The 27379-nt window shown below is 48.6% G+C and overlaps 1 protein-coding gene across 1 annotated transcript in view; it reads right to left on the reverse strand.

The window, feature by feature from the left end:
- MYLK (myosin light chain kinase) overlaps positions 1–27379 on the reverse strand; it is a 194574-nt gene that overhangs the window by 100550 nt on the left and 66645 nt on the right. The window contains exons 3-11 of the mRNA XM_028091307.2: positions 25637–25844; positions 15738–15786; positions 14634–14799; positions 13486–13651; positions 11708–11726; positions 10017–10552; positions 9252–9458; positions 5217–5351; positions 1990–2142 (exon numbers count right to left, since the gene is read on the reverse strand). Of these exons, the coding sequence (XP_027947108.1) occupies positions 1990–2142; positions 5217–5351; positions 9252–9458; positions 10017–10552; positions 11708–11726; positions 13486–13651; positions 14634–14799; positions 15738–15786; positions 25637–25844 (1639 nt within the window). The remainder of the gene's footprint in view (positions 1–1989; positions 2143–5216; positions 5352–9251; positions 9459–10016; positions 10553–11707; positions 11727–13485; positions 13652–14633; positions 14800–15737; positions 15787–25636; positions 25845–27379) is intronic.

Below are 27379 nucleotides of genomic sequence, written 5' to 3' on the forward strand. Positions count from 1 at the left end.
CTCCTGTGCAGACAGCCCACCCCTGTGGCCCGCACATGCGGCTGCGTCTCTCAGCCTGCTTCACCATTTATGGTATCTGAGCCTCTGTTTGGCCTTCACAGGCCAGCAAATCTCCACACCGGGAGGGAGTTCTCACTCACTCAGGGCTGTTCTCAGAGAAAACCCAAAAGGTTCTGGCAGAGTTCTTGCTGGGGACCTGTTTCTGCTTTAAAACACGCTTGGATGGGCAGTCACCCAGGCCCTACTACTCCCACAGACCTGGGGACAAGGAGGACGCCCCCAAAGACTCCTTGATCCTTCATCTAGGGACCGCCCCCTCCAGAGGGACTATTAGCTCAGCTGGGTCTCTTTAATCCAATCTAAACCCAGGCAAGTGGGGACAGGCACTGGATTAGCAGGGCCACTGGCTAAAGCTAGCGGGGAGAGAGTCTTGGGCAACAGACCCATCACATGTCACTCTGGCCCTCTTGCCCGTTACTAGGCTTTGGAGTAGGCCACGTGGACCTCCAAGGAGAGCCCCCTGTTGGGAAGGTGAGGGCCGCTCCCCTGGCCCAAAGAGACGAAGCTCAGATCTCTTCTTGTTTCATTATCACAATTTCCGGAGGCCCCTTACTGAGCCATGAAAGGAGATCTGTGGGGACAAAGAGAATAGATATGTCAGCCACCATTCTGGCTGACAGATTCCCGGGGGGCCAGAGTCAGGCTCCCCACCTGGGTGTGAACGGCTTCCTGGAAGGAAGAGGAGGCAGGTGAGGACTCCATGCCAGAGCACTTCAGAGAAACGGGGGAGGCCCAGGAGTGTGCCCCTTGTTGGCAGAGAGCCTCACAGAGCCAGCGTCAGCACAAGCCCCTTCATCCTTAAGGGGTGACACTGCCCAGCCTACAGGGCTCAGGCTCCCCCTCCGGGCCAGTGGATTCACACTCTGGAAAAGGGCAGGGCATAGGAATGAGCACAGGCTTGAAGTCACGGCGATCTGGGTCTGAAAGCCCAGTCTGACTTATCAGCTTGCGTGTTTAGGCAAGTTGCGTATGCTTTCTGAGACCTCCAGACCCTTCCGTCTAAAATAAGGGCAAGCAGGGAGAGCATGGCCCTCCCCACGGCTGTTGAGGTCTAAATGAGAAAGCATTTAGTGCAGTAACCAGCGCATGATTTTCCCCTTACCCTTTTCAGTGAAACCGGGTCCTGTGGCCGCCCAGAAGGCAGCTGCTCACGTTATTGGGAGACTCTACCCACAAGACCTGAACCCTGGGGGACAGAGGGAAGAGACATGGTCTCCTGCCAGCATGCTGGGAAAGCAGAGCCCCCAGGCCCCAGTCACACACAGGAGCGGGGGCCCAAGCCTGGGGCGGGGGGGGTGGGGTGGGGAGGCAGGCTTACCTGGATACCCTGACCCCAGGGAGCACTCCCTGGGCACTGTCACCATGCCCGCTGACCCCACAGCCCAGACAGCTCTGTCTCGAGGGCCGTGACTCCCCTGGAACTTCCTGGGACTAAGGGCTCGGCGAGGATCAATGGATGAGCATGGTAATCAGATTACTGGACACCAGGCTGCTGATTATGAAAAACCAGCCTAGGCTGGTGGGGAGGAGCAGGGTCAGAAGGAAAAGGGCAACAACCTGGGACCCTCTCGAAGCCTCAGTACCAGCACTCTGTTACCCAGTGACCCCCAGCACGGGAGGTGGCATTTGTGAGACCCCTAAGTCCTAAGAGGGTATGTGAGTACTCCTCCTGGGACATCTTTCAATGTGCAAGGATTTCTTCCCACCACACTGGAAGCTTCTTGAGCCAAGGGAGCCCTTGCCTCTTTCCCCTGCATCTTCCCTCAGCCCCGCTGGGGTGAGGGGGTGGGGGACGGGCCTTTGCCTTGTCACTGTGGACCTCTAGAGGCCATTTCCTCCACCTGCCTGCCTTCAGGTGCAGTGTGCTCTTTCTCCCAAGCAGATGTCTGCAGCAAAGGTGCTTCTAGAGAGGTGCCCAGAGGCTCCTACCATGGACAGTGACCCGGGCACTGCAGGACACCTGCCCCACGGTGTTCTTGGCCAGACAGGTGTAGGTGCCATCATCTTCCGGCAGGGCATCCTGGATGTGGAGCTCAGCCACACCGGCCTCGCAGGACGAGTGAGCATACTGGATGGGCTGTTCTGTGGAGGGAAGCACAGGAAGACTCAGGCCAAGGGGCTCCCAGTGCTGGGGCTACTGCTGTCATGTCACCATGCTCGCTCAGATCCACTGCAGGCTGACGTGTCAGGCCCTCCCCTAGCCAGCTGGACAGAGAAAGCAGGTGTTTGGGAGGGACATGGAAGAGAGGCCGTGGTTGTTGGGGTGCAGGAGCAAGGCTGGGGCTAGAAGGACTGTGGGGAGAGATTCTGGAGGCATTTCGAATGCAGCAGGGAAGGGGGCAGAGTTCTGTGCATTTTGTTTAAAGAAACAGTCCCCACATCCACAGCCTGGACTCCACAGAATTCCGAGCCTGGAAAGAATCTTACAGGGTCATCTGGCCCATAGCCCAGCCTCAGGCACAACAGGCCTCACCCAGACAACAGGAGGCTCCTGGCTCCTTTTAGACATCTCCAGAAATAATGATTCCATTTCCCACTGCAGATATTCATCAGAAAGCAAGTGTGTGACCTCAACCTGACGCTGTAATTAGGTGCATTTTGGTGCATTTTAGGGTTCATGGAAAAGATAAATATGGGAAACTAAAAATGACTCTGGCCCCTTCTTCCCAGAGTCCCTAACACAAGAGGCCCTTTATTCAGGTCACATAAAACCCTGCATGGAGATAGAAGTGCATGCTATGAACTCCAGTGGTTTCCTTAATGCTATATGTCCCTGGGACTTTATCATTCCAGGATGTGAGCTTTCATTTCCAGGAAAAAAAAAAAATCTCATTACTGAAGATTCTGGCCTCAGAGCAGGAATGTGTCTGCTTACCATATAGGAAGCGACTGTCAGTTTCTTCCTTTGTCAGGCCCCAGGGTCCTGGTTTGCACTTCATAAAATTGGGGGTGGGCAGTGGGGGGAAGGAGAAAGTACAGAAAGAAGTCCTCTCCCTGCAGTGCAATGTTTTCTTCTGCACATAGCAACACCTCGTGTCTCTATGACAGTTTGCAGAGACTGCCAAGCAAGCATGCCATAGGGCGGGAGGGAAGAGATTCTGCCCTTCATAAAGGTGGGGCTGGGAGCTGGGAAAGGCAAGGGCCAGGATCGGGCTACTGAGAGGACTGAACACTGCTCTTCGCTTTTTGTGGAAGGAAGAAAAAAAAAAAAAAAAGACACTCTAACACCTCTCTTCCTTGCAAATACCAGTACATTTCATGACTGCCATCAAAGTGCTTCTGCTGTCGAAATGTGCCAACATAGTGTTTAAGACCTCTTTTGTTACTGGAGCATAACTCATTTTGGTCCTACACACATGGGATAGAATGGTGGCCCCAGAAAGGAGTTGTTGGCTCAAGGCACTCAGAATTTGGAGACACAGAACTCTCCCTGCCCGGAGACTGGGACGACAAGATGGGTAGCAGCCAGGGGAACTTGAGCACGATCGTCCTCTAGTGGCAATGGTGTGGAAATGCCAAGATTGACCAAGAATTAAAAAGGTGGGGTCGCTTTTCCAGGTCCTGAGGGGTGCAGACCAGGGATCAGCAAACTACTGCTGACAGGCCAAATCTGACCTGCAGCCTGTTTTTGTACTGCCTGAAAGCTAAGAATAGTTGTTACAGATTTTAAATCGTTGAAAAAAATCAAAGGGAAAATATTTCGTGATCTGTGAACATTGTATGAAATTCACATTTCAGTGTCCATAAATAAAGTTTTATTGCAACACTGCCATACTTATTCATCTACATATTGTCTCTGGCTGCTTTTGTGATGCCACAACAGCAGAGTTGAGTAGTTGTGACAGAGACTGTATGGCCAGCAAAGCTGAAAATATTTACTATCTGGCCTTACGGAAAATGTTTCTTGACCCCTGGTCTGGACCCTGAGCCAGACGGAAGTGAAACTCTCTTACTCAGATCCATTACTAGTCTTTAACATCGTGTTCTGTTCCAGCCGCAAGGAGGCTGCCTCTCTGTAGTCAGTCACGGGATCCGACAGAAGCTCTGTCCACAGTGAGGGGTGGAAGGGTGACCTCAAGTGTCACTTATTTGCCCACGAAGATGACACACAGGAAGACTATATGCACCTTCTCTCACTTGACCAGAGATAATCTCTAGCAAAGCCTAAGCAAACTATACCAACTGGGAAGGTTCCCAAGTAACACGTCAATAGTGTAGAAACGGCTATTTGGTGCGTCAATAGTGTAGAAACGGGGCTATTTGGTGCATAGGTGACAGGTGCCGTTGTCCCTTAAGGAGCCTATTCTATCAGCCCTGAGAGCTGGCTGAGGTCCCAGAACTTCTGTTCCAGCCCATCTCCTCACCCATAAAGAAGCTGATGCCCGGAGAGGTGAAGGGGGGGTGTCCGAGGTGCCCTGGCCCCTAGATGGCAGAGAAGGCTAAGTGCCCTGGTCCCCTCACCGGCAGTTCTCCTTCATCCTCCCTGTGGATCCCAAAGCGGGGGTTTCCAAAGCAGACCCTGCCCAATGCCATCAATTTGATGGGCTGTTCTCAGTTCTAAAATTAGAGTCCTCCCATACTTTTGGAATCGAAAGGCTTTTTTTACCAAGAGAAGAGTGATCATATATGATAACTAATTTTTTCAAAAGGCCTTACTTGGCAAAAAAAAAAAAAAAAGTTGGCATGTCTCTATAGGACTATAACATTACAACGAGTTACTTGTCTATGAATCCCAAAACCAACTGCCACTAAATAAAAGGCGAGGTTCCATGAGTAACTTCTAGTGTCGTTCACTAATTTGTTAATTTGTTCATTTATTGACTCAACAAATATTTATTGAGGGTCCACTATGAGCCTGGCCACATAAATGAACCAAACTGCCTGTGCAGCCATGTACATTAGCTGTTTTATATAAAGGATCTAATGTACTTCGCAACCACCACCCTGGGAGGCAGCTGACATATTCATGTGTTGCAGGAACTCAAGGCTCAGATAGGAATAGCAACTTGCCCGATGTCCCCAGCCAGGCGATGGCAGACGCCACAGTCCCGTGAGCTCTCTGTACCCTGTAGGTTCTGAGGGATAAATGGGGCAAGCCAAGTGAGAACGCAGGCAGGGCCAAAGGGCCCAGGGGGCTAGAGCAGGGGGGAACTCACCATTGAGCAGCCAAGTGATTTGGGGGACTGGGGTCCCCTGCACAGAGCACTGCAGCACAAAGTCCTGGCCCTCAATGACAGTGCAGTCCTTCAGGACCCTGGAGAAAGAGGGTGCCAGCTCCGTCGCGGCGAGCCCTGCAAGGGCAGAGAACGGACAGGCCATCTCAGACCACAGCTGACGTGCTCTGCTGAGGCACTGCAGTCACCCCAAGCCTCACGGGCAGTTGCACCCAGAGTTCCTCAGGAGCCTGGCTTGGCCTTAACCTCTCTTCAAACTTGGAGGCAGGCAGCACCACAGGTGTGGAGACCTGGAGCCTGAGGCCGAGAACCCAGCAGGGGCTTATTCACGGTCACAAAACAGCCCAGGTCCGGGAGTGCTCAGGACACGGGCCTGCCCCCTCTCCTCTGGGTCTCAGGCATCTCCTATCCTGTCTTGCCTTTTGCTGTCCTGGAGCATCCGCAGAGCTCCTTCTTCCCTGCTTTCCTGGTCCCCCTGTACTCCCCAGTGCCCCTTCTCTCCTTTAACACATCCCATCGGACCTGCACAACCTTGAGAATATCTTTGTACTTGTAGAGACAATATGCCCACCGGGGAGGACATTTCAGTTTTAAAGTGTTACTTTTTCCAATTCCAAGACTGGATCAAATAAATGACAGAGACTCGCATGTGTCCCAGTTTTCCAACCTAGGCCAACAGCTCGGGGCTGCTGGGGGCCTGGGACTATGCATTACTAAGTTCCCTCAGGATTCTGATGCATATTTTCGTTGAGAACCACTGAGCTGAGCTTTCCAGAAGCCCTCTACATTGGTGGACTGGGGAGCATTTTGTAGTTTGGGGGGGCCTTAACTAAGAGCAATAGGGATAGATCGTCTCTTCCACGAGCAGAACATGTGGCAGAAATGTCAAGGTGGCTGACAGCCGAGAAGGGGGAAGGGATTCGGTGATTAGAAGAGGCCTCAGCGGTGCCTTTCAGGAGAAGCTATCCCATGCAGTGGTGAGGGGTAAGCCATATGATACTGCAGGGGCTTAAGGACAAAAACTGGTACGGGAGGGCTTACTATGTGCCAGGGACATTCCCACATGTGACTGTGACAGCGCCATGAGGTCGCTTTCTTCAGCTCATTTTATAGACCAGGTTAGTAAGTTCTCATAGTCCAGCCCAATGGCGAAGGCAGGCTTTACACCCGGCTCTCTGACTCTGCGTCCCCACTTCCTCCTCCACCAGAGCTCCCCTACGGGGGGAGGAGGCTGGGGGAGAGCAGCTAAGTCGGAACAATGGGGCATCTGATCGGGACTGGAGCTGAGGAAAGGGATGGACAGACTACCTCGAGAGCTGTGGCCACCTCTATCCCTTTTCCCAGCCAGCGTCACATTCCCTCACAGGGAAATGCCTTTGGGAGCCATTGAAAAAATACGGACTTCTGTGTCAAACCAACATGGGTTAGAAATATGTTATCTTTTACCAGGCATGTGACCTTGGACAAGTCGTTTAACTTCATCACAGCTCAGTATTCCCACCTGGAAAATGGGTGTGACTACAATTATCTCCTCAGACCACTGGGATAACTAAATGGAACAACAGAGGTAAAGCATTTAGCACAAAGCCTGGCACACTGAGCAAGCTTTTGTGGAGTGTTAGCTGTTACATCAAATGGAAGCTGGGCATCGAGACTAGACCTGCAGTGAGTTTGGGGGTGAAAGACAGTGGAGAAATAGAGTGGGAGCTTAAGGGGCCACTGAGAAAAAGGAAGATTTTCTTTCCGTTTTGACCAGAGCATGATAGTAGGGATCAGGTGGCCTGCATCTTGGCGAAGTCATCCGGAAAGGTTTTAGAACAGTCAGTATCCCCAGGAGAGAGCCCAGAAGTACTTCGGCAATGGCAGAGTAAAGGCTCCTGAAAACCCGCTCCTCCATACCAGCAACAAGAACACTGGCAGAAACAGTCGAAATCAACTTTTTCAGAACTCTGGAAATTAACCAAAGGCTTACAACATTCTGAAGAGCGTGCATTCAAAAACAAACAGCTGACCGTTGGTAAGAAGAGCCACGCTGGCGGCCCGCTTAATTCCCATCCAGTTTGCCCCAGATCTTGTGGTAGCTCTGAAGACCATATTCTCTTTCACCCCCAACTTGCTGCAAGTATAGTCTCGATGCATGGCTTCCATTTAATAATAACAACAACCACTCCAACAAAAGCCTGCTGGTTTTCAACCTTTTGTTGGACCTGATGCCACGTGTCCATCCCCTGCACAGAGGCTCGGGTGCTTGGACTTGTGAACTCTACAGGGCACCCCCACCTCCAAATGGAATGGATACTATTTCTTACAAAGAAATTCATGACCATAGTGAAAATCCCAATTAAGAAGTAAATCAACAGTATGCATGCAGTGGGAAGTAAGACTACCCCCCACCTCTTCCTAAGCATCCCCAGTTTCCTTTCCTTGAGGCAACGCGTGGACCCTTCCAGAAATGTTTTATGCACACATAAGCATCTGTTTGCACACATCTACATACATTATTTTCCTTTTATGCAAATAGCATATGATACACACAGCTCTGCACTTAGCTTTTCTCCCTTACTGGTATCTTGGACATGTTTCACCATCAGAGTCCACAGGTCAGCCATATTTGTTTTACTGGCTGCATGGAATCCTACTGCACGGATGAATCACTAAGTTCTTCTCTTTTCTTTTTTTGGGAAATGTTTATTATGGCAAATTTCAAATACACACACTAGGAAAGAGAGCAGTCCGTGGATTATCATATACTCGTTTCTCAAATTTAATAATTATCAACTCACGGCTGATCTCATTTCATTTGTACCCCCACCAACTCCCACTACACGTGGATTATTTCTGAAGCAAATATCGTATCATTTCACCAGTAAACAACTCAATTTATATCTCTAAAATACAAAGGCTTAAAAAATAACAAGACCACCGTCATATCTTATAAATAGCACTAATTCCATTATACCAAATACCTTGTGAATGCTCAAATTTTCCTGGTGTTCTCATTAAAAAAAGTTTTTAAAGTTGTCTCTGTCAGGAGCCACACAAAGTCCAAAGATTGTGATTATTGATATCTCTTGCCTGTCTTTTCACCGATGTTTCCTAAAGGTTGTCCCTCCCTTCCTCTTTCTCTTGCAATTTGTTTGTTGAAAAAAAAATAGACAAAGGTTATTTGTCCATTGAACTTCTAAAAGCCTGAAATTTGCTGACTCTATCCTTGTCGTTTAATATGTTCCTCAATGGGTCAAGGGTCCCTGAATAGCATTTAAAATGAGGAAATTTCATAGAGAGATAGATGGGTACAAAAATATCTATCACAGTTTTGTTACAATAGTGAAAAAATGGAAACAGCCTAAAAATTCGACAGTAAGAGCAAGCGTAATCAGGTACACTATTCTATGAAACATTATATGGCCATTAAAATCATGTTTTTGAATAATATTAAGTAATATAGAAAGAAGTAGTATAAGAACGATGCTTATGTAACATGAGCAAGTTAGACTAGGAAGCAGTATACAAACAGCACAATGCCGATTTTGTTTTAAAAACATTAAAATATCATTTATTTCTGAGTCATAAAACTATATTGTGTTTAAATCCCCCAAAACAAACAGGCACAACTTTTATAAACAGATATTACAATAAACATAGAAGATGCGGGATCCCACATCATCTCATATGACTCTCAACGTGTATATTTAGGGAATGTTTGGTTCTCTGTGGTTAGAAAAGTGAGTCATGGCACTCCTTGGACAGCTGAGGAACCAGAAAAGGGAGCTCTCAGCAGGGCTGAGCATGAGGGGTGGGCATGCTTCTTCTGAGGTGACTCTGATGTGAACTCCTCATCAGGAGTCACCTGTCCTGGAGCAAGGACTTTCGCCTTGGCATGTGGGTGGGAATGATGCCTCTGTCGGGCTGTACACCCTGCGTGGGGGTAGTAGGTGATACTCCTGCAGGGTAGGACGCACCCCATGGATGCCCCCCCCCCACAGAGAAACAGGGTGACTGGAGGCGCGTACTCACGTTTCACCAGGAGGGTCCAACTGCAGGACACCTGGCCTCGGACATTGCAGGCCGTGCAGCTATAGCTCCCACTGTCTCTGGCCCGCGCTCTCAGCAGGCAGAGGTAATGGCATCCGCCTTCTTCATAAACCTCAACCATGCCTTCTCGAATTCTCACAGGGGCACCTTCCAGGAACCAGGTCACTTCAGGCTTTGGGGTCCCTGAAACTACAGGGCGAGGTGAAGGACATGAGGTTCCCAGAGAGTGCATTGTGCTTGTGGGGCAGGCAGGATGCTGGACCTGAGGGAGAGGCTCGTTCTGGTTTGAGAGGCCCTCCTGCAGAATAGGCTCTCTTGCCCCTCACCCTGCACTGTGCACGAGTAAACCTCTCAAGGTGGAGGCAGGGTCTGTGGGGAGGAGGGACATAGGGCGACAAGCCAGGTCTCCAGATCAGCCAAAGCCAGCAAAAGGGAGAAAAGAGCAGGAGCCCCTGTGGCTTGTTTTCTGATGGCGATGGTGATGATGGGTTTTCCCCTCTAGGGTGGTTAGGATCAGGACACAGGGCCGATGCCATATCCAACAATGAACAACGGGCCACCGTTGGGTGTTTCTCCAGAACAAGGCACGTTACTAGACTGAGTCCTTCCTATAAGGTGGCTTCTGGGGTGCTCTGGGTTCTAGTCCAAGGGGCTGGGTGGATACCACTGTGCTGACGGAGAGAGTGGCCACCCAGGGGCTACACTGGTGGGGCGGATGGGACGGTGACCTTCTTTAGCTCTACTCACCCTCGCATCTGAACTTGACTGTCTGATCTTCACTGACTTCCTGGCTTTGGGGTTTGCTCTCAAATTTGGGGAAGGTGGAATCCCTCTGGCGCTCCATGGGGATTTTCCTTGTAGCAACCTTGCTCACCACCCCCTGGCTTCCCAGGCTGGACTGCCTGGTGGGGAGGGTGGCTGGGGGGCACGCAGCTGGCCTCTCCCTCTCCTCTCTGGAAGACGAGGGGGCACCCGAGACCAGTGCTCTTGGTTCTGGCTGGACTTTTGCAGCCTGCAGGGTGATGGTGCTAGAAGTCTTTTGTAGGACGGGGCTCCTCAGGGCCTTCCCGGGTGGGTCCCCGGACCACTCCAGCTGGGACTCCCGCAGGGGCGGAGGCTGACTACTTGTGGCCCAGGTCGGGGGGCCCCCTCTCTGGGTATTGGAGCAGTTCTTTCTCTCGGCAGCAGACGCAAGGCTGTCCAGTTTCGGCCCCTGTGTGGTTCCACTGGTCACTTCCTTCCTGATATCGGAATTGGCCGCCTTTGTTCCTCTCACCAATGACCTGTTTGGTGGTGGTTGGGGTGGGGGGCAATGGGGAAGAAGAAGGAGAAATAGAATGGTCATCTGGTTACTCACAAGCTTTACTCATGACAAGCCCAGATTCCAGCGATCACAAAAGCCCACAAATGAAGACAGAGTGCGAGCAAAAGTCTCTCTCGGCAGCTTTCTCAGCTTCCCAAGGCAGAGGGCAAGCAGCCATTCCTGACACTTCCTTGCCCCTCATCCCGATCCAGAGCCTGTTCTATCTGCATTTATCCAATCTGCCTTTATCCTACCCCCCGAGCACCACCCTAGTTCCCACCATGCAACCGCCTCCCCCAGGTCCCTGCTGGCCCTCTCTGATCCACGGTCTGCACGGCAAGCACAGCCGATCTCCACCGCACCGAGAATGAGACTGAGCTTCACAACGTGGCCCACAAGGATGCCCTACGTGAGCTGGTTCCCGCTGCCTCTTGGACCTGACTCCTGCCGGGCAGCAGCCACACCAGTGTTCTTCTGGGTCCCCCAGGGCCCACCTCTCTGTCATCTCCCTGCTTTCACACATGCTAGCGCCCTGCTGGGAGCATGCTCCCCGTGCTTTTCTTCACCTGGCTAACATTCCCCGTCAAGGGCCTGAGCTCAAACAGCAAGTGTCCAGGAAGGGTTTCTCTGACCCTCTAATCTAAATTAGCGCTGCTCGTTCCTCTGCCCTGGACACACTGCAGCCTGTAACTCTGGCTTCGTGCAGCTCTGTTTAAAGCCCTTTCCCTCCACCAGATGCCTGCCCACCCCGCAGACCCAGCATCTGGCTCCAGGCCTCATGCACGGGAAGGAAGCTCCTGAGGAAGATGGGCTATGTGGGTGAGCGGACCCTGCCTGGCCCGTGTCAGGCTCCTTGGTCAGCGCCCCTCCTAGTGACAGCTAACTGGGACTGGCCAGACGCTAAGAAAGACGACAGCACTGTGTCTTCGAGAGCCTCACTACGATGGCGAGCCTGCTCCAGAGCCTGTGTGGCATACTGCAATAGGAGAACAAAACAAAACCTAACTATGCCCCCAGCGGTCAGCTCTCCGTCCTATACAATGACTTGGAAATTCAGGGCATTTCTCCATTATAACCTCTCTTTTCTTGCAGGGCATCTCAAGATGGAGACAGTGATTACAAAGCCTAGACGTACCTACTGGCATTGTCCAAACCTGGAAAAAGGGAGAAGGGGAGACTGTTAGTGGACTCTTTTACGTACCAAGAGGAGACAGTGATGAGACAGCACTGGTTTTCATCTCTGACAGAGTGTTCACCTCGTCAGCTTCCGCCTGCCCCCCCCCCGCCCCAATGCTTGTCCCTCCCTCCGCCCCTCCCTCAGCGTCCCTGGTGCTGAACTGCTTGGGTTAATCTGAGGAGTTTGTCCGAGCCCCGCTCTGAGACACCTTCAAGGCCTCCACTGCTGCCCTGGGCCTTCTCTGGAAGCCTCGGCAACCGTTCCCTATGCCATGGGACCTGTCCCGTTCACCAGCCACAGAAGGAAACCAATCAAGGGACAAACCAAAACAAACATCTGAAAATTTCAAACCCAAACAGTTTAACTTACGTGCGGCCCTCAAAAACAAACCTCCCAAATGATCAGTTTTGACAAATACCTGCTTTAAAAATGTACAGGGAAAGTGTAATTTCATTCAGTTCTTTAAAGAAGAAAACATACTATAGATATATTCTTTTTCCCTGCCATATCGTTTTTAAAAATTTTGTCGTGGAAAATTTCAAAACATACAATAGTAGAGAGGATATAACCAATTCTGAAAGCCATCGCTCAGATTAAGGAAATAGCACCATGTTGCCTGTCTTTTCTGTTCCTTTTTGTTTTGGTTTTCAGAGGAGCTTCTTCTGGGAGCATTTTAAAACACATCCCGGGCCACACATCATTTTGTCACTAAGTACTTGGGAGGGGAGCAGTTCTTTAATTCAACGCTAGGGCAAGTAAGGGGAGTGGCTCAATCACTCTTCTCAATGCCTAACAGTGGGTCTGAGCCCACAGTGAGTTGTGAAGTCTAATTCTTCAGTCCAGACCAGGACTTTGATGGTGTAGAATGGAATAGAGAATGCCAGCAGGTACTGTGCATCGTACAACTCAGGACCGCTTCATGAAACTTGTTTCAGTTCAATATGTTTATATACACATGTACACATGTATGTCTTGAATAAATTTCTTTCTGTGGGTTATGAAGAACACTCCAGCCAACAATGGTAAAAAGAGCAAGGAGGACTAGTTTCTGAGAAAGGCAGGGAATATGGAAGAGAAAAATCGTAGAAGAAAAGAGGGTAAGAAAGGGGGAGGAGCGTGAAGGTTTTTTCCCTCCCCGATTCCCCAAATCCCACCTTGCTCAAGGTTCCCGCTCCGCCCGGCGGAGTGATGCCAATCCCCTTCACCACCCACGCTCCCGCTGCCACAGGCTGGACTTGGCGGAACCAAGGGGAATGTAAAGGGGAGACACATTCAAAGAGATTTCCAGGGAAGAACCGACAGGGGCTAATGCCTACGGCAAGGAGGAGGCAAGGGTCAGAGGAGATGCTGAAATGCCCAGTCCAGGTGAGGAGGAAAAGCAGAATTCTGCGGTAGAAAGAGTTAAGCTGAGGGAACACCTGATGTGAAGGACGGAGTGGATGATAAGTTAAATTTGAGGCAGGCTAAATTTGGGGTGATGGCGAGGCATTTGCAATGTCCACTCTTGGCAGTTGCAATTAGAGGTACAAAAAGGAATGTGAGCAAGAAGAAAAGACTGAAGACACAGGTGTGGGGCACAGCGCCGGGACACGAGTTCAAGACTCTGCCCCCGGGGGAACGCACGGGCAGGTGGGTGGGTCAGTGGAACGCGGATCTGTAATGGACAGCAGCTCCCCCTAGCAGGGTACAGACACCAGGCAGGGGGGTTCCTTGCGAGCCCTCCTGCCACTCGATACCTTGGATAGAAAGCTCGGCCGACATGGAGGCCTTCCCCGACCCATTCACCACCAGGCACGTGTATACTCCCACGTCATCGCAGCTGACCTCATGGATTTCCAGAACTTGTACTCCATTCTTCTCAGACATAGACACACGGGCACTTGGCTGCAGGGGAACCTCTCCCTGTGGACGGCAAGAAGGCAGATGGGTCAGAGAAACCTGCTTACCTTTTGGCACTATCTAAGCCTGGCTGGGACGGACACCAGGCCTGGGCAGCAGAACCCTCCGCCCTGGGCTCTGTTGATGTGCTCAGAGAGCAGTCTTTGGACAATCCAAGGGTCCCCCGACTCGAGGTCCACGTGTGTGGTGTGGCGTCAGGTCCGGCTTAGAGCAGGTGTATGAACTTGTTTCAGAGGAGGCCTAGTTTGAGGTGGGGATCCTACATTCCTCACTTTAGCTCTGCTTTGCCTCCCTCTCCTTTACCCTTTTCCCAGGCTCAGTCCGGGAGAACTGGGAAATAGGGAAAAGGTGTCCCCTCACTTATTTTGACCCAGGACTCCCATCTGTGAGAAAGCTATTCTCGCAGGCCTTGACCCCAAGCTTTCCCTGTGGCTCCTCACTGCGTTGCTGAAGGCCCACCCCGCCCCTCAAGACCCTGCTGCTGCCACTCCCCTCCCCCACCCCTCTGCTCTGCCTTCACACTGCCCGGCCCTGAATGAAATACTCCCAACCGTATTCTCAGGTATTCTGAGGAAGGTGGCATCATCTCTGCCTCACAGATAAGGAGACCAGTGCTCCAAGAGACCAAATGATTTGCCCAGCATCATGTGTCTTATGAATTAGGGAGCTGTGGCTTGAAACCTAGTCTCATGACTTCAAATTCCACTCTCTTGAGATGGTCAGGTCTGTTCTGACTCAGAAATTTTATGCTATTTGGGGAGTGTGTGGATTATAGGGCATGGTGAGCTGAGTTGCAGAGGCAGAGTGTGCAAATAGGGGCAGGGTCAAGCATGGCTATCGGACACACAGAGAACCCTGAAGAACCATCTATAGTCGAGCAGAAGGGACTGATTGGAAAGACAGACTCTTGTTGGTCCAAGAGTCTAACCCTCCACATTCAGGGTCCCCAGGCCGGGGCCAGAGTTGGGGCAGATAAAAATCTCACCTTGAGCCAGGTGACCTGTGGTTGGGGCCGGCCAGTGATCTTGCAGGAAAACCGTCCCATCTGTCCTTCTTTGACTATGGCTCGGCCCAACTTGGTAGCAAACTTTGGTGGGCACTCTCCCCAGATGCTGGGACGGGTCTCCATGATAGGGGCTGCAAATCTGTCCCTGGAAAAAAATTAGCAGAGAGTCCAGCAGCAATTCAGATCTTCTCTCTGCCCCTACCTATATCGCTTAAGTTGGGTCAGAGACCAGCCAAAGGCAGCCTTCTCAATTCTGTGCCTTAAACACATTTCTCATGCATCCTCTGGAAAAGTCTGCGGCACCAAAACCTATTTCCTCTACCTCCTGATCATGCAGCAAGACTTCATATACTGGCCTCCCTTGTGGTAAGGTATACCTGAATTCTACTGAGCTCTGGCCAAAAGCCTGGGTTTTGGCCAACAGACCGCAAGCAGAAGTGATGTATGCCAGCTCTTGGCTAAACCCATAAAAACCTCCCGTGAGATTCTCCACACTCTCTCTTGCCCACTCTTCTGGCTAGATGCAGAAGATCCAAGAGAGGCTCCAAGGCCAGGAGATGATGGAACTGCAAAATGAAAGGAGGCCGGGTACCTGAACGATGATGGCAAGGTTCTCCACCTGTTCAAGAATATCTAAGCTGACTTTGCTTGAGTGAGAAATAAACTTTCCCCGTGTTAAACCGTTGCGATTTGGGGGCTTGCCTGTTATAGCAGCTACTGTTACTTACCTTTACCAATACAGGTTTCCTTTCCCTAAGAAGTGCCACATATGGATTGCCTCTTCTAGGTCTGCTTACTTAAGTCTGACTATTGCCTTGATTGTCGGCGGTCCCTGCAGACTGGGCACACAGCAAACTTCCTCAGCATATAGCAGCTAGACCAGTCAAAGGGGCTATCCACACAGGCTAGCAGGTCAGGAGGCACTGTGTGAGACCCACATCACATCCCCGTAGGCTCCTGCTTTACTTATTATAACCCAGGATGCCCAAAAAGACTTACACCCCAAACCTGTTCTGTCAGGTCAGCAGAAAAAGTCAATCCCGCCCTTACCCTGGCTTGAACACCCCCCCCCCCCCAACTTACCCCAAGGTTTTGGAAACAGCAGGCTGACCATGCTTCTTCATAAAGCCCCCTGCAAGCAGGAAACAAAGAGAGAGAGTCTTGAACTTAGAGCAACGAAGCTCAGGAAGAGTCAGCCACAGAGATGGAGTGGGATAATGCCAGAAATAGTTCACCCTGACTGAGCCTGTCTTGGGCCAGGCTCTATGGTGGATACTTGACATACATCATTTAAGGAGGCTGGTACTACATCATCCTTCTATTTCTTAAACAGATGAGAAAAAGGAGTCACAAAGCCAGTAATAGGGCAGAAACGCGTCCATGTGCACCTGTCCTAGACCACTCAACCATGGTGCTGAGCTGTTACATGCCACTTGACCTTCTACTCCGGGGATTATCTGTGATGATCCAGAACCTCTCCAGAAGACGACCCTGCTGAAGCGAGGGTGGGAGATGTACATGCATCTCTCTCACCAGATCTATTCACGTTGGATACAAGCAACATTCCATCCTCGCGCTTGTGGCCCAGCAAACAGCAAGATGTGTCCTGTGGGCATGGAGCAGATCACTGGCACTGAGCTCACTAGAACCCGCACCAGCAGCACCATGGACACTGCAGGTCCTGGGTAAGGTGCTGTCATCCTGGACAGGAAGCGGTTAAATAGCAAACCCAGTCAGGCGGGTGGTGGGGGGGGGATCACTGCTAGCGGGGAGGGGCCATTCCTAATGTGACCAGGAACAGGAAGTGACCATAATGTGGTGGGTGTTTTGGAGGAATAGGGAGGGGGAAAGGAGGACATTTCTGAGACAGTGATCAGCCTGGAAGTTCTCTTTTTGCCACAAGCTGGGAATGTTTATAAAACCCCACCCAAAGCACACACAGAAAGCATGGAAGTCATTCCCGGAATATCAGCAGGCAACTGCAATAGGAAATTTGCAGGGTGTTTACTGGAAAAGGGTAAACTTCCTTAAGTTCCAGCACCCATTGCATCTGTATGAATGCGTAGGAACATGGGAATGGGGGCTGCGTATTTCCCTCGGCTGGATCTGGCTCAAGGACTAAAGAACCTTAGTGGAAAAGGATTAAGAGCAAACACCAGCATTGCAGGTAAGTTACAGTTCCAGTGGGTTGACAATTATTGTACATGTATTTCTATTTAACGTCACTATTTAGCGAGTTGTGTATAGTTTTCATTCCATAAGGTGGGTTTGGTTCTTGTCACTCAATAGGCTATTCAAGGTTAAAAGGACTTCTAAGCAGATAAAAGGAGAAACTTGTTCTGGGAGGACCCAAATGACAATCGCCATCAAGATGCTGGGGCCCCTCAGACAATCACCCTCAGATTCTGGAGGAAGTGCCAGCCAGTCAGTCCCTTTTGAAAATACTGGAGCAAATGAGAATCCTAAGCTCTAAAGATGCTCTGGTCTTAGACCAGAACCTCCCTTTCTGTGCCTTCAAATCAAAGGAAATGATGCTTAAAGTAGAAAAGAAAGTTTACAAAGCTGTTCATTTTTCTTGTTGGTAATAGTAAAAATTAGGAACAGTGTAAACACCACACAGTAGGAAGATAATAAGTGTTGTTAAGTAAAGTGTACAATTAAACATCTTATTCTGCCATCAAATCATCAAATTATGTTTAAGAATATATAAAACAGGCAGAAATAGATTAAGATCTTATATCATTTGCTCCTCAGCACATTCCACTTGGGCAGTGATCCTCTGTACTCCACTGAGCTCATCCTGACCACCGCCTTGCCAGACCCAATGGATAATCCTCGCCCCCAACACTCAGATGCTCAACAGCATTTGCTATGGGGCCATACCACTCCCAAGTACATTCTCCTCCACACTCTCCCGCTCTCATGAGGTGCCTATTCTTCTTCAACTACCTTCTCTGCTCTACTTTTGCATGTGGAGTGGCCCGGGGCTGAGTCCTGGGTCCTTGCTCCTACACTGCTGATCCCCACCCCCAACCCCAGGAGGTCTTAGACGGTCCCATCGCTTTAAATATCATCTATAAGCTGATGACTCTCAAACCATATCCCCACCAGAACTTCCTATTCATTCATCAGAAGTATCCAGAACAGTGCCCAAATCCTTACAGGAGTCAAATCCTTGTGACATAAAGGGATTTTATGAAAAAAGAGCAGGCTGCAACATTATCTATTCAATGTAATCTTAACTAGGAAAAAGTAAAATAAAGTATCCAAACACAGGAAAGCAACCAGAAGAAAATATATTGAAATGTTATTAACAGTGATTGTTTTGGGGTGGTGGGACTATGAAGAATTGATTCAGCTGTATTTTTTTACAACCTGTAAATACGACAGTAAAGAAAAAAACAAGACATGATCTAGTTACCAAAAATAAAGAAAAAAAGGAGGGGTGGGGTGGAGAAAGAAAGTAAAAAAGGAAAGAGATTCTGGCACCCAAACAGGCGAATAGGGCCTCTTGTACCTGCAAACACCAAAGCATCAGCCATGTACCCAATCACTGAGACTCCCCCTGAAAAATATCTGTGTACAATTCACGGCATTTATCAAGCTACTGTATCACTCATTTCGTCTCGGAGCAAAGATTTGATAAAAATTAGACTGATCATCTGATGAAGGGATAAAAAAACGTGGTCTATTCCTACAAGGAAATATTCAGCCACACAGAGGAACGTACTGACACATGTTTCAACATGGATGAACCCTGAGAAAATTTGCTCAGTGAAGAAAGCCAGACTCAAAAAAAAAAACGTCTGATCCCATTTATACGAAATGTTCAGAAGAGGCAAATGGATAGAGACAAAGTACATCAGTGGTTGCCAGGGGCTGGGGTTTCTGTTCAGGTTGATGAAAAGTTTTGGAACTAGATGGCGGTGATGGTCACACAACATGGTGAATGTACTTAATGCCACTGAATTGTGTACTTTAAAAATGGTTGCGATGGTAAATTTATGTGTATTTTAACCACAATGAAAAACAGACTAGGCATTTTTAAGATTCTTGGGAGCTAAACATCTTAATCCAAAGGCTAAAATTCTTTTATTCCTTAAAAAAAAAAGCAAAAATATGACATTGCCTAAAAGAAGAGCAAAAGAATGCTGTTTGAAGGTACTTCTGTATCAGGGTGAGAGCAGTTTATGGCAGGATCCAAAGGGAACAGAGCAAGCAGTCAGCTAGAAATGGAACGGGGTGCCCATTTTAATGTGAGTTAACACCAGAGAGTTGACATCAAAACTAAGAGAGAATTTGGGCTAAAATAACTAATAGGATCTATTTATAGGCAAAAATTTGAAGTTGCAAGTTGTCAGATAAGGCAAAATTAATTTTGTGAAACTATGAAAATCTGGCAGAACAGTAAGGTTATGGAGAAAAGTAAGTGGAAAGGGGATTGGGATGGAAATGCCAAACACAGAAGAGTAAGTTAAGAGAATTGGTGAAGACAGGATCGAGTTAGTGAGGGGGGGAAAGGCCAAGGCACTGGAAGTACTTAAACAGTTCCCTTAGATTTTTCAAGGACGAGTAAAAGAGAACGCAGCTGGCAGGTTTTAGGAGTGAAAAGTTCAACAGTGGGGAGCTAGCACTTTTTGTTAAAGGATACAGAGGGCCTGGGCTGGGACAGAGAATGCTGCCAACAAGGGGAATAATGTGATCAAGATGGTAAGGAGACGAAATGCTTCCAAAATACATGATGATATAACTTATCGTCCAAATAGGGACTCTTGACACTGAAAGGGACATAATTAATAATTCTGCCAGGACAAGAGGAGTAAACCAGGGCTGTTCCAGGCAAACCAGGGAGCAGTCGCCCTACTTGCAGCCAACTTCAAAGTGGATTTTAAGGATTGCTTAAAATAGTGGTTTTAATCAGAAAAAAATGGGCATTTTTTTTTTTCTAACAGATATTTAGTAATGCCCCCTGGGCCATCCACAGAGTTCACCGCTAACCACCCATATATCATCTCAAAAAGAAAATAAATGTAAAGCCGTAACTAAAATAGTAACAAAAAATAAAAGGAAAGTAAACTATCATAATACTTATTTCAATATGTAAGTGTTCAAGTATGACTATTTCGGTATGTAAATGCTCAGGTGTGCTAGAAGATGTAATGACGCTCGCACCGACTCACGGGCACATTTGGATTTAAAAGCAAATGATCAAGCAGTGCACGGTCAGGGAGCCCTGGCTTGCAGGACAGGGGTTTCATGGGGGTGTAGAGAGTGGAGGCTACAGGACTGGGGTGGCTAGGGCACGGGGGACATGCACTTAAGTGGGAGATGGGCAGGAGACTGACCTTCCAGAAGAGGAAAGCCAGGCAGACTTGGTGGGGGGAGGGTGCAGGCCTTGTTTGGGACAGGGGCAACTAAAAGGCAAAGCAAAAACCTACAGCTCTTGGCATCCACTGGGCCAGCCAGTGGTGTGGATAAGGGAGGAACAGAGGAAAATCCGTACCTTTCTGGGACAAAGGAACAAAAGCGAAACAAGTGAAGTGGAGGTGAGGGGGCAGAGGTGAGTTGCCTTCTATCGTTTCATTGGCCAATGTGCTATTAAAAGATCCAGCACCCTGATCCCTCTGGTTTGGATCCGGGAAATGCCTTCTACATGGAAACAGAAACAACCGTTGCTCATTTTCCAAGAAATCAATGCTTAAAGACAGGAGACCAATGGCAGCCCCCCACTTCCCCCTCCCACACTTCAGTGAGATATTTTGCCTAAATCAAATCATGTCATTTTCTTCTTGATACCCTCCAGTGGCTTTCCATCCCCAGGATCTAAGCCCTGACCGCCCCTCCAGATGTATCCTCACTCTGCTGACCCCACTAACTCTCTTACTATTTCTCACTCTAAACTGTGTGTGCAAAAAGCCCATAACTCTTTGTCTGGGGCTTTATTTCTGGTCTCAGCAGCAGACTCAGATCACACAGAAGGCAAGCCGGAGTGATGGAGAGTTCCTGTCTCAGGAAGAAGCCCTCAAGTGAGGACAGATGGGGATCTGGGGGGTAAAACTCCACCCTTCAGTTAACTCCGAGTTCCTAGGGCCACTCTTCCCCCTTAAATCCAATGATGTGAGGTCCTTCTTCCTCTTGCCCTCAAATCCCGACAGTGGGCTGCCGGCTGTCTTTCTCACACATAGGCAGGGAGTGGTTAATTCTGCTACAAACGTGACACTTGTTACTTAGTTACAGTCTCTCTTTCTCAGTACAAGTAGATCTCAGCGGGCAGGGACCCTGTCTGAACTGTTCTGCTCTGTCGTCAGTGCCTGACACAGAGAGGAGAAGAGCCGTGAACGGGGCAATGGATACAGGGATTTGCTCTTCACTCCCTGGAGACATTCTAGGATGAGGGGGCATAGCTTTGTTTTGTGGCAGAGACAAAAGTGGACAGCCTCAGAACCCATCACCTCCAGGGGAGGAAGCTGCAGAAAGAAGTCCACAGTGGTGGAGGCAGAGGAGTCTGCAGGAAGAATGGGGCACCTAATAGAGACAGAAGAAAGAGTGATGATGGCCAAGGCCGGGTCCAGAAAGGAGTGTGTGTGTGCGGGGAACTAGGGTTTTGCCCCTCCTATTTATTTCAAAGAAAACTCCCTAAGAGGAGGGAGCTCCTGGCCAAATCTACTCCCCAGTGAATACGTATTCATTATTTTTAAATTTACTTTAAAAAAATTGTTCATTGCATTCTAATGCAGAGTGGTTAATGGCTTGGAATTTTTTTCAGAGATGAAAAGAAACTTTCTCCACGTCCTCTGAAACCTTTGCTCTTGCTACTCCACCTCTCCTAGAATACAACATCCCTGTTACAGCTTTCTCACTGCCCAGGGCACTGGGCATGTCAAGCCATGTATATTTATTATCCAAACTGGGACTCTTCTGAAAGCCAAAGGAGGCTCTGTAACATTGGTAGAGTAAGCAGAAACCAGATAAACGGTCACCCTAATGACACCTGCCGTGACCACAGGCCTGCAAAAGGGGCAAGCACCTGGCAGCCACGTTTTATGCTCATCACCCTGCCCTGCACTGTACAGGTTGGAACACGGTGGCACCTGTCCTCAGGATGACCAATCCCAAACTTGCCAGCAACATGGAGGAAGGACTGGATGCGAGCTAGCTCTGGTTATATCATACGTGGTCTCTGCGCATCTTTTCCTGCTTCATGGCTGCTTTCTCGCAACCTGTGTGCACACGTTCCCATTTTGCCTTTGCAGCCCATATCACATACCACTGCTAACTTTTACAGCAGGTCTGTGTTACCTAGCTGATATTCCTAATGGATAGCTCAAGAAGGAGAAATGTGTCAGATTCCATGAAATAATTCAGGAATATTCTAACAAAGTATTTGGTAATAATTCAGGAATATTCTAATAAAGTATTTAGTGATGGTTAATTTTATGTGTCAATTTAACTGAGCCATGGGGTGCCTAGATGTTTGGTCAAATGCTATTCTGGATGTTTGTATGAGGGTTTTTTTTTTTTTAAGGTTTTATTTATTTGAGAGAGAGAGAGAGAGTGCCTGTGCAAGTAGTTGGGGCAGAGGGGGAGGGAGAGGGACAAGCTGACTCCATGCTGAGTGTGGAGCCTGACCTGGGGCTTGATCCCACAACCCTGAAACCATGACCCAAGCCGAAACCAAGAGTCAGATACTTAACCACCTGAGCCACCCAAGAGCCCCTGTATGAGGGTGTTTTGGGATGAGATTAACACTGAAATCAGTAGACTGAGTAAAACAGATAGACATCTCTAATGTTGGTGGGCCTCATCCAATCAGTTGAAGACCGGAAGAGAATGAAAAGGCTGACCCTCCCCCAAATAAGGAGGAATTCCTCCTGCCTGACTGCCTCTGAGCGGCGACATGGATTTTTCCTCTGCTGTTGACTTACACTGAAATGTCAGCTCTTCTTGGAAAATTTAAGATTATATACATGGCTCACATTATATTTCTGTGGACAGTTGTGCTGGAGGACAGACCTGTGGCCCCTCTATTAGAAAGAAAGCTCCCAGAGGGCGGGTGCCATGCCTCTTCTTTGCTCTGTACCAAGTCTCTGTGACCAGCCCCCTGGAGGTGGGTGAGTGTCGGGATTGGCCACAGACTGGCCTTGCGGGGCTCACACTAGGGCTGCATCCCACTGCATAAGGTGATGAATAGTCCTATCGTTAAGGCACTTGTGCTCATGGAGGATGTTACATGTTTCCTGGTCTTGGTTACCAAACAGGAAATCAGACGAGGGAGCATATTCCTCTATTCTCCATGCAAAGATTTCTCTCTGGACGTCGTTCTCAGGATGTTAGTAGCAGACTCAAATATTACAAGGCCACATTTACCGGGTGCCTACATTTGCCACCGCTGCGCTGATCCTTACACACCCCTGCGGGGCAGCGGTGGGTTCCAGTTTACAGAAAAGGAAATAAGGCTCCAAAAGGTGAAGTTCCCCATAGCGAGAAATTAGTGGAGCTAAAATCCAAGACCGTGTACCAACACTGTCTTCTGAGCTTGACCACTAGGGGGTCAAAATCTTCACATATGAATTACACTCTTAATTCTAGGGCCTCTGCTCTTTCCAAGTAAGAAGCATAGCACAGAGCTGGTGAGAAGGCAGGTGGCTGCTAGATCCCTTTGTGAGAATCCCCACTTCCTTCCAGGGGTGTGGTCTATGGGGCGGTCCTAAGCCACACACCAGTGGAAACCAGCCCTCGGTGCAGAAGCAGAATGTATACAGGGCCACTCACATTTAAAGATGCTGCAGCCTTTAGGCCATTCTCTACGTCCTAGGACTAGAAGACAAAACATCTTCAGTGGTCTGGGCCTGCGTCTCCCCAAATTAAAACCAAAGCAGAGGACGCAGGGTTGAGAGTCTTTGTCTCGCCTTATTTCTCTATAGCCCTCCCGACTTCTTTCCTCCCTGTTGCCCACATCTCAGCAAAGCAGGAAAAATTTTAGTAGGTCACCAGCTCTAGCTTCCTCAATAACGGGAATTGAAAAGAAGATTTCATATTACCTGGGTTTTATATACCTCCTCTGCATGCCTAACCCATTCCATTCCTTTCAAATGGATCACAGAAAACAAAGGCTAGCCGTCTATAGAGACCACTGAATTAAAACCCTTTCTTTGCAGAAACAGAGGGCCAAAGGTTTAAAGTTACACATATGATTGGCAAAAGCTGGGCCCAGAACCTTGGGACTCTGACTCATAATACCCCATTTCTCTGGCAATAAACAGAAAGCCAGAAAAGAGGTATTATAGACTGAATTTTTGTGTCCCCACCCAAATTTCTATGTGGAAGCCCTAACCTTCAGTGTGACTGTCTTCAGAGATGGGGCCTGGGAGAAAGTGATAAAGGTTCGATGAGGTCATAATAGCAGGGCCCTACTCTAGTAGAGCTGTTGCCCTTATAAAAAGAGGAAGAGACACTGGAGCTCTCTCTCTGCCATATGAAGACACAGTGGCCATCTATAAGCCAGGAAGAGAGCTCTCACCAGAAACCATACCCAGCTGGACCCTGACTTCAGACTTCTAGCCTCCCGAACTGTGAGAATATAAGTGTCTGTTATTGAAGCCATGTAGTGTGCAGTTATTTTGTTATGACAGCTTGAGTTGACTAATACAGGGGGGGAAAGTAATTTTTATTTGTGATCCTCAACTCAAAGTTTGGATATTGAAAACTATAGAAGAAACCACAGTACCAGAATTGTCCTAGATGAGGGCCATTCAGAGACTCTGATCAGGGGCCACTTTCTATCTGGAATGCTCCAGCCCGCAGTTGAAGGTCATTAAAAGGAATGAGTCACTCAGTTAAAGAATTTGGGGAAAGCATCCAAACTATGCACATTCTGTTTGATGAAACAGCCTGTCTGTCTTTCCATGATGTAGGGAAGCAGGGAAAACATTGGGCCAGGTGCACTTCACCCCCTCCAGAACCTTCTCTGGTTACTTTAATCCTCATATACAGTGCCCCCAAAACCAGGTTCGGAAGACTATCTCCTGAGAGGGGAGAAAGTGAGTCTGGACTTCCGGTTTATTAGCCCTTAGAAAGGCCTGTAAGGGTCGAGGGAAACTTGTCATACCTCTGACGGTCTGACAAACCCCCACATCCTTTTGGACATCAGGCCTTTAAGCGGCAGCCAGTGGCCTGAACTGGAAATGTTCTCTCCAGTGGAGGGGCTTCAGCATGTGGGGGATACACTAGCAGCAAAAGAAACAGTTTTACTGATGGTCAAATGGTATATTTATCTCCTATATATTTTTCTGAGTTTAACAAAATTTTTATAAATAGGCAAGTGTCACTTTATAATGATGATAAGAAACACTGTTCGTTCATTCTCCAAATATTTTAGTATCTATCCTGTGCCATGAAGTTTTCTAGATGCTAGAGATAGAGCATAAGGGATACCAAGTCCCTTGCCTCCTAGCGTTTCTAGTCAAAGGTAAGGGTGGAGGAGAGAATTAAAAAATGGGAAACAGCGATGCGTGCTGGAAGAAAATATTCAGGGGGAGTGAGAGGGTAGAGAGTCTCGGCGATGGGGTGGTCAGAAAAGGTCCTCTAAGGAGGGAACACATGAGCAGAGACGTGAAGGAGGTGAGAGCTCTGGACGGAGCTCTTGCTTTGACAGGGAATGGCAGGGGAAGGCCCTGAGGCTAGCTCAAGAAAGGGCAAGGGGCCTGGCCAGGAGTAGGGGATGGGTCTCAGTCTCAGTGTGAGGGGAAGCCATGGGAAGGCTGGAGCAGGAAAGTGAGGTGATATGAGTTGGACAGTGTCTCCTGGGATGCCTCCCTTGTTCGCAGGAACCACCATTAGATGAAAGGTCCTGAGTTCAGGGATGGGCATGCTTTCTCTTGCGGGTTTCTCTTCTGCCCAAGAGAGGGCAGACGCAGGAGCTGCAGGCCTTGGGGAAACTGACAGCTCATCTTCCACCATGGCTCTCACGTCCTGAAACTCACCTTCCACCGTCAACTCCACTGTCACCTGGCGGGCACCACTATCATTGGTGGCTTCACAGGTATACTTTCCCTTGTCTTCCTCACAGACAGCACGAATCACAAGGCTGAAAGCTCCCCGGATACCACAATCCAGCAGGAAGCGGCCCCCACCGGTGATGGGTTGCCCATTTCGGTGCCATGTCACATGGGGCTCTGGGTAACCCCGGACCTTTAAGGAAAAGAAGAAAAGGTGAGAGCTTATATTTCAGGAGTGCTTCCTATGTGCCAGGTGTGGTTCTGAGTGCTTTATACGTATTAACTCATTACGTTCCTTGAAGCAGATACGACTTTCACAACATGAAGAAACTGAGGCACAGAGAGTCTTGTGGTAGATTTCTTGAGATCTCAAAGGTCGAAAGTGGCAGAGCCAGGCATCCTGGCTCCAGGGCCCACTACACAAGTGACTCAAGCCTGGTTGCATATTAGAATCACCAGAGGAAGCTTAAAAAAATACCAGGGCCCAGTGCCTACCTTGGACCAATTAAATCAGAATCCCATGGGGTGAGGACTGAGCGTGGGCATTCTAGACCAGTGCTTCCCATTCAGATATGCAAATAAATCACTTGTTGAAATGCAGATTCTGCTTCTCTAGGTCTGGGGTGGGGCCTGAGATTCTTCAGTTCAGACAAGGTCTCAGATGATGCGGATACTTCTGGTCTCCAGAACTCACCTTGAGTAAAAACGTTCTAGACTTGAGTTGCCTGGGATGGTAGTCGCGCCAGCTACACATGGTGATGGAGCACTCCAAATGTGGCTAGTCCTACCTGAGCTGCACTGTTAGTATAAATTACACACTGGGTGTTGAAGACTTAGTATGAAAAAAGAATGTAAAATTATCTTGATGATTTAAAAATATTGATTACATGTTGAAAGATCTTATTTTTGACATGTTGGGTTAAGTGGAATATATTGTAAAAAATTAATTTCACCTGTTTCCTTTTACTTTTTTAATGAGGTACTAGAAAAGTTACAACAACACGTGGGCTTTTGCTTGATGTTTTTATGGAGCAGGGTGGCTTTAGAGCGCTCTGTTTCTAATACTAGTTAGTAGCTAACATCTGTTGAGTGCTAAGTGTTAAGCACTTTTCTAAGTACCTGACACATGTGAACCTTACAGTAACTTGTTTGGAGAGAAGATATTTCCCCAAAGAGGGAAAAATTAAGAGAGACAAATTCCAAGAAAAAGAAATCACCTTGGGTTTCAGAGAAGGAAGTTTCCTCTAAACCCTGAGACTCAACAGGCCCATGAGAATGGACTCATCTTCAGAGGAGCAGGGTTCAGACTGGCCCATCGATGCACAGCCTAGGACCCAGAATTAAGGGATTTTAGCACTGGAAAATGCATAGTATACATCATAGAAGTCTTCTGAGAAAGTAGTTGTTTGTATTATAAAATGGTGGTAGCAATAGCTTTTACCCATGTATCCACTGCAAGACAAGAGACCATGGATATGAATGAAACAAAACCAAAATTTGCTGGATGACCCCAAATTGACTTTACAAAGAAAGCCGTCAATGAACTCCTCACACCTCAGCAAGCTCAGAGAAGATGCTATATCAGCACAGGGGAGACAGCACCCAAACACAGTGAGTTCCCTAAGCACACCAACGCAGAAACAACTGTGCTAACAATTTCAAGGGTCACCTTTGGACTCTGCTCACTTCCTTTCCCAGTCATCCCACCTCCTACTCATCCTCAAACCC

The sequence above is a fragment of the Eumetopias jubatus genome, unplaced genomic scaffold (genome assembly GCF_037043125.1).
Source record: "Eumetopias jubatus isolate StellerSeaLion01/CBP00866 unplaced genomic scaffold, mEumJub1_p1.0 scaffold_1, whole genome shotgun sequence".
Taxonomy (NCBI): domain Eukaryota; kingdom Metazoa; phylum Chordata; class Mammalia; order Carnivora; family Otariidae; genus Eumetopias; species Eumetopias jubatus.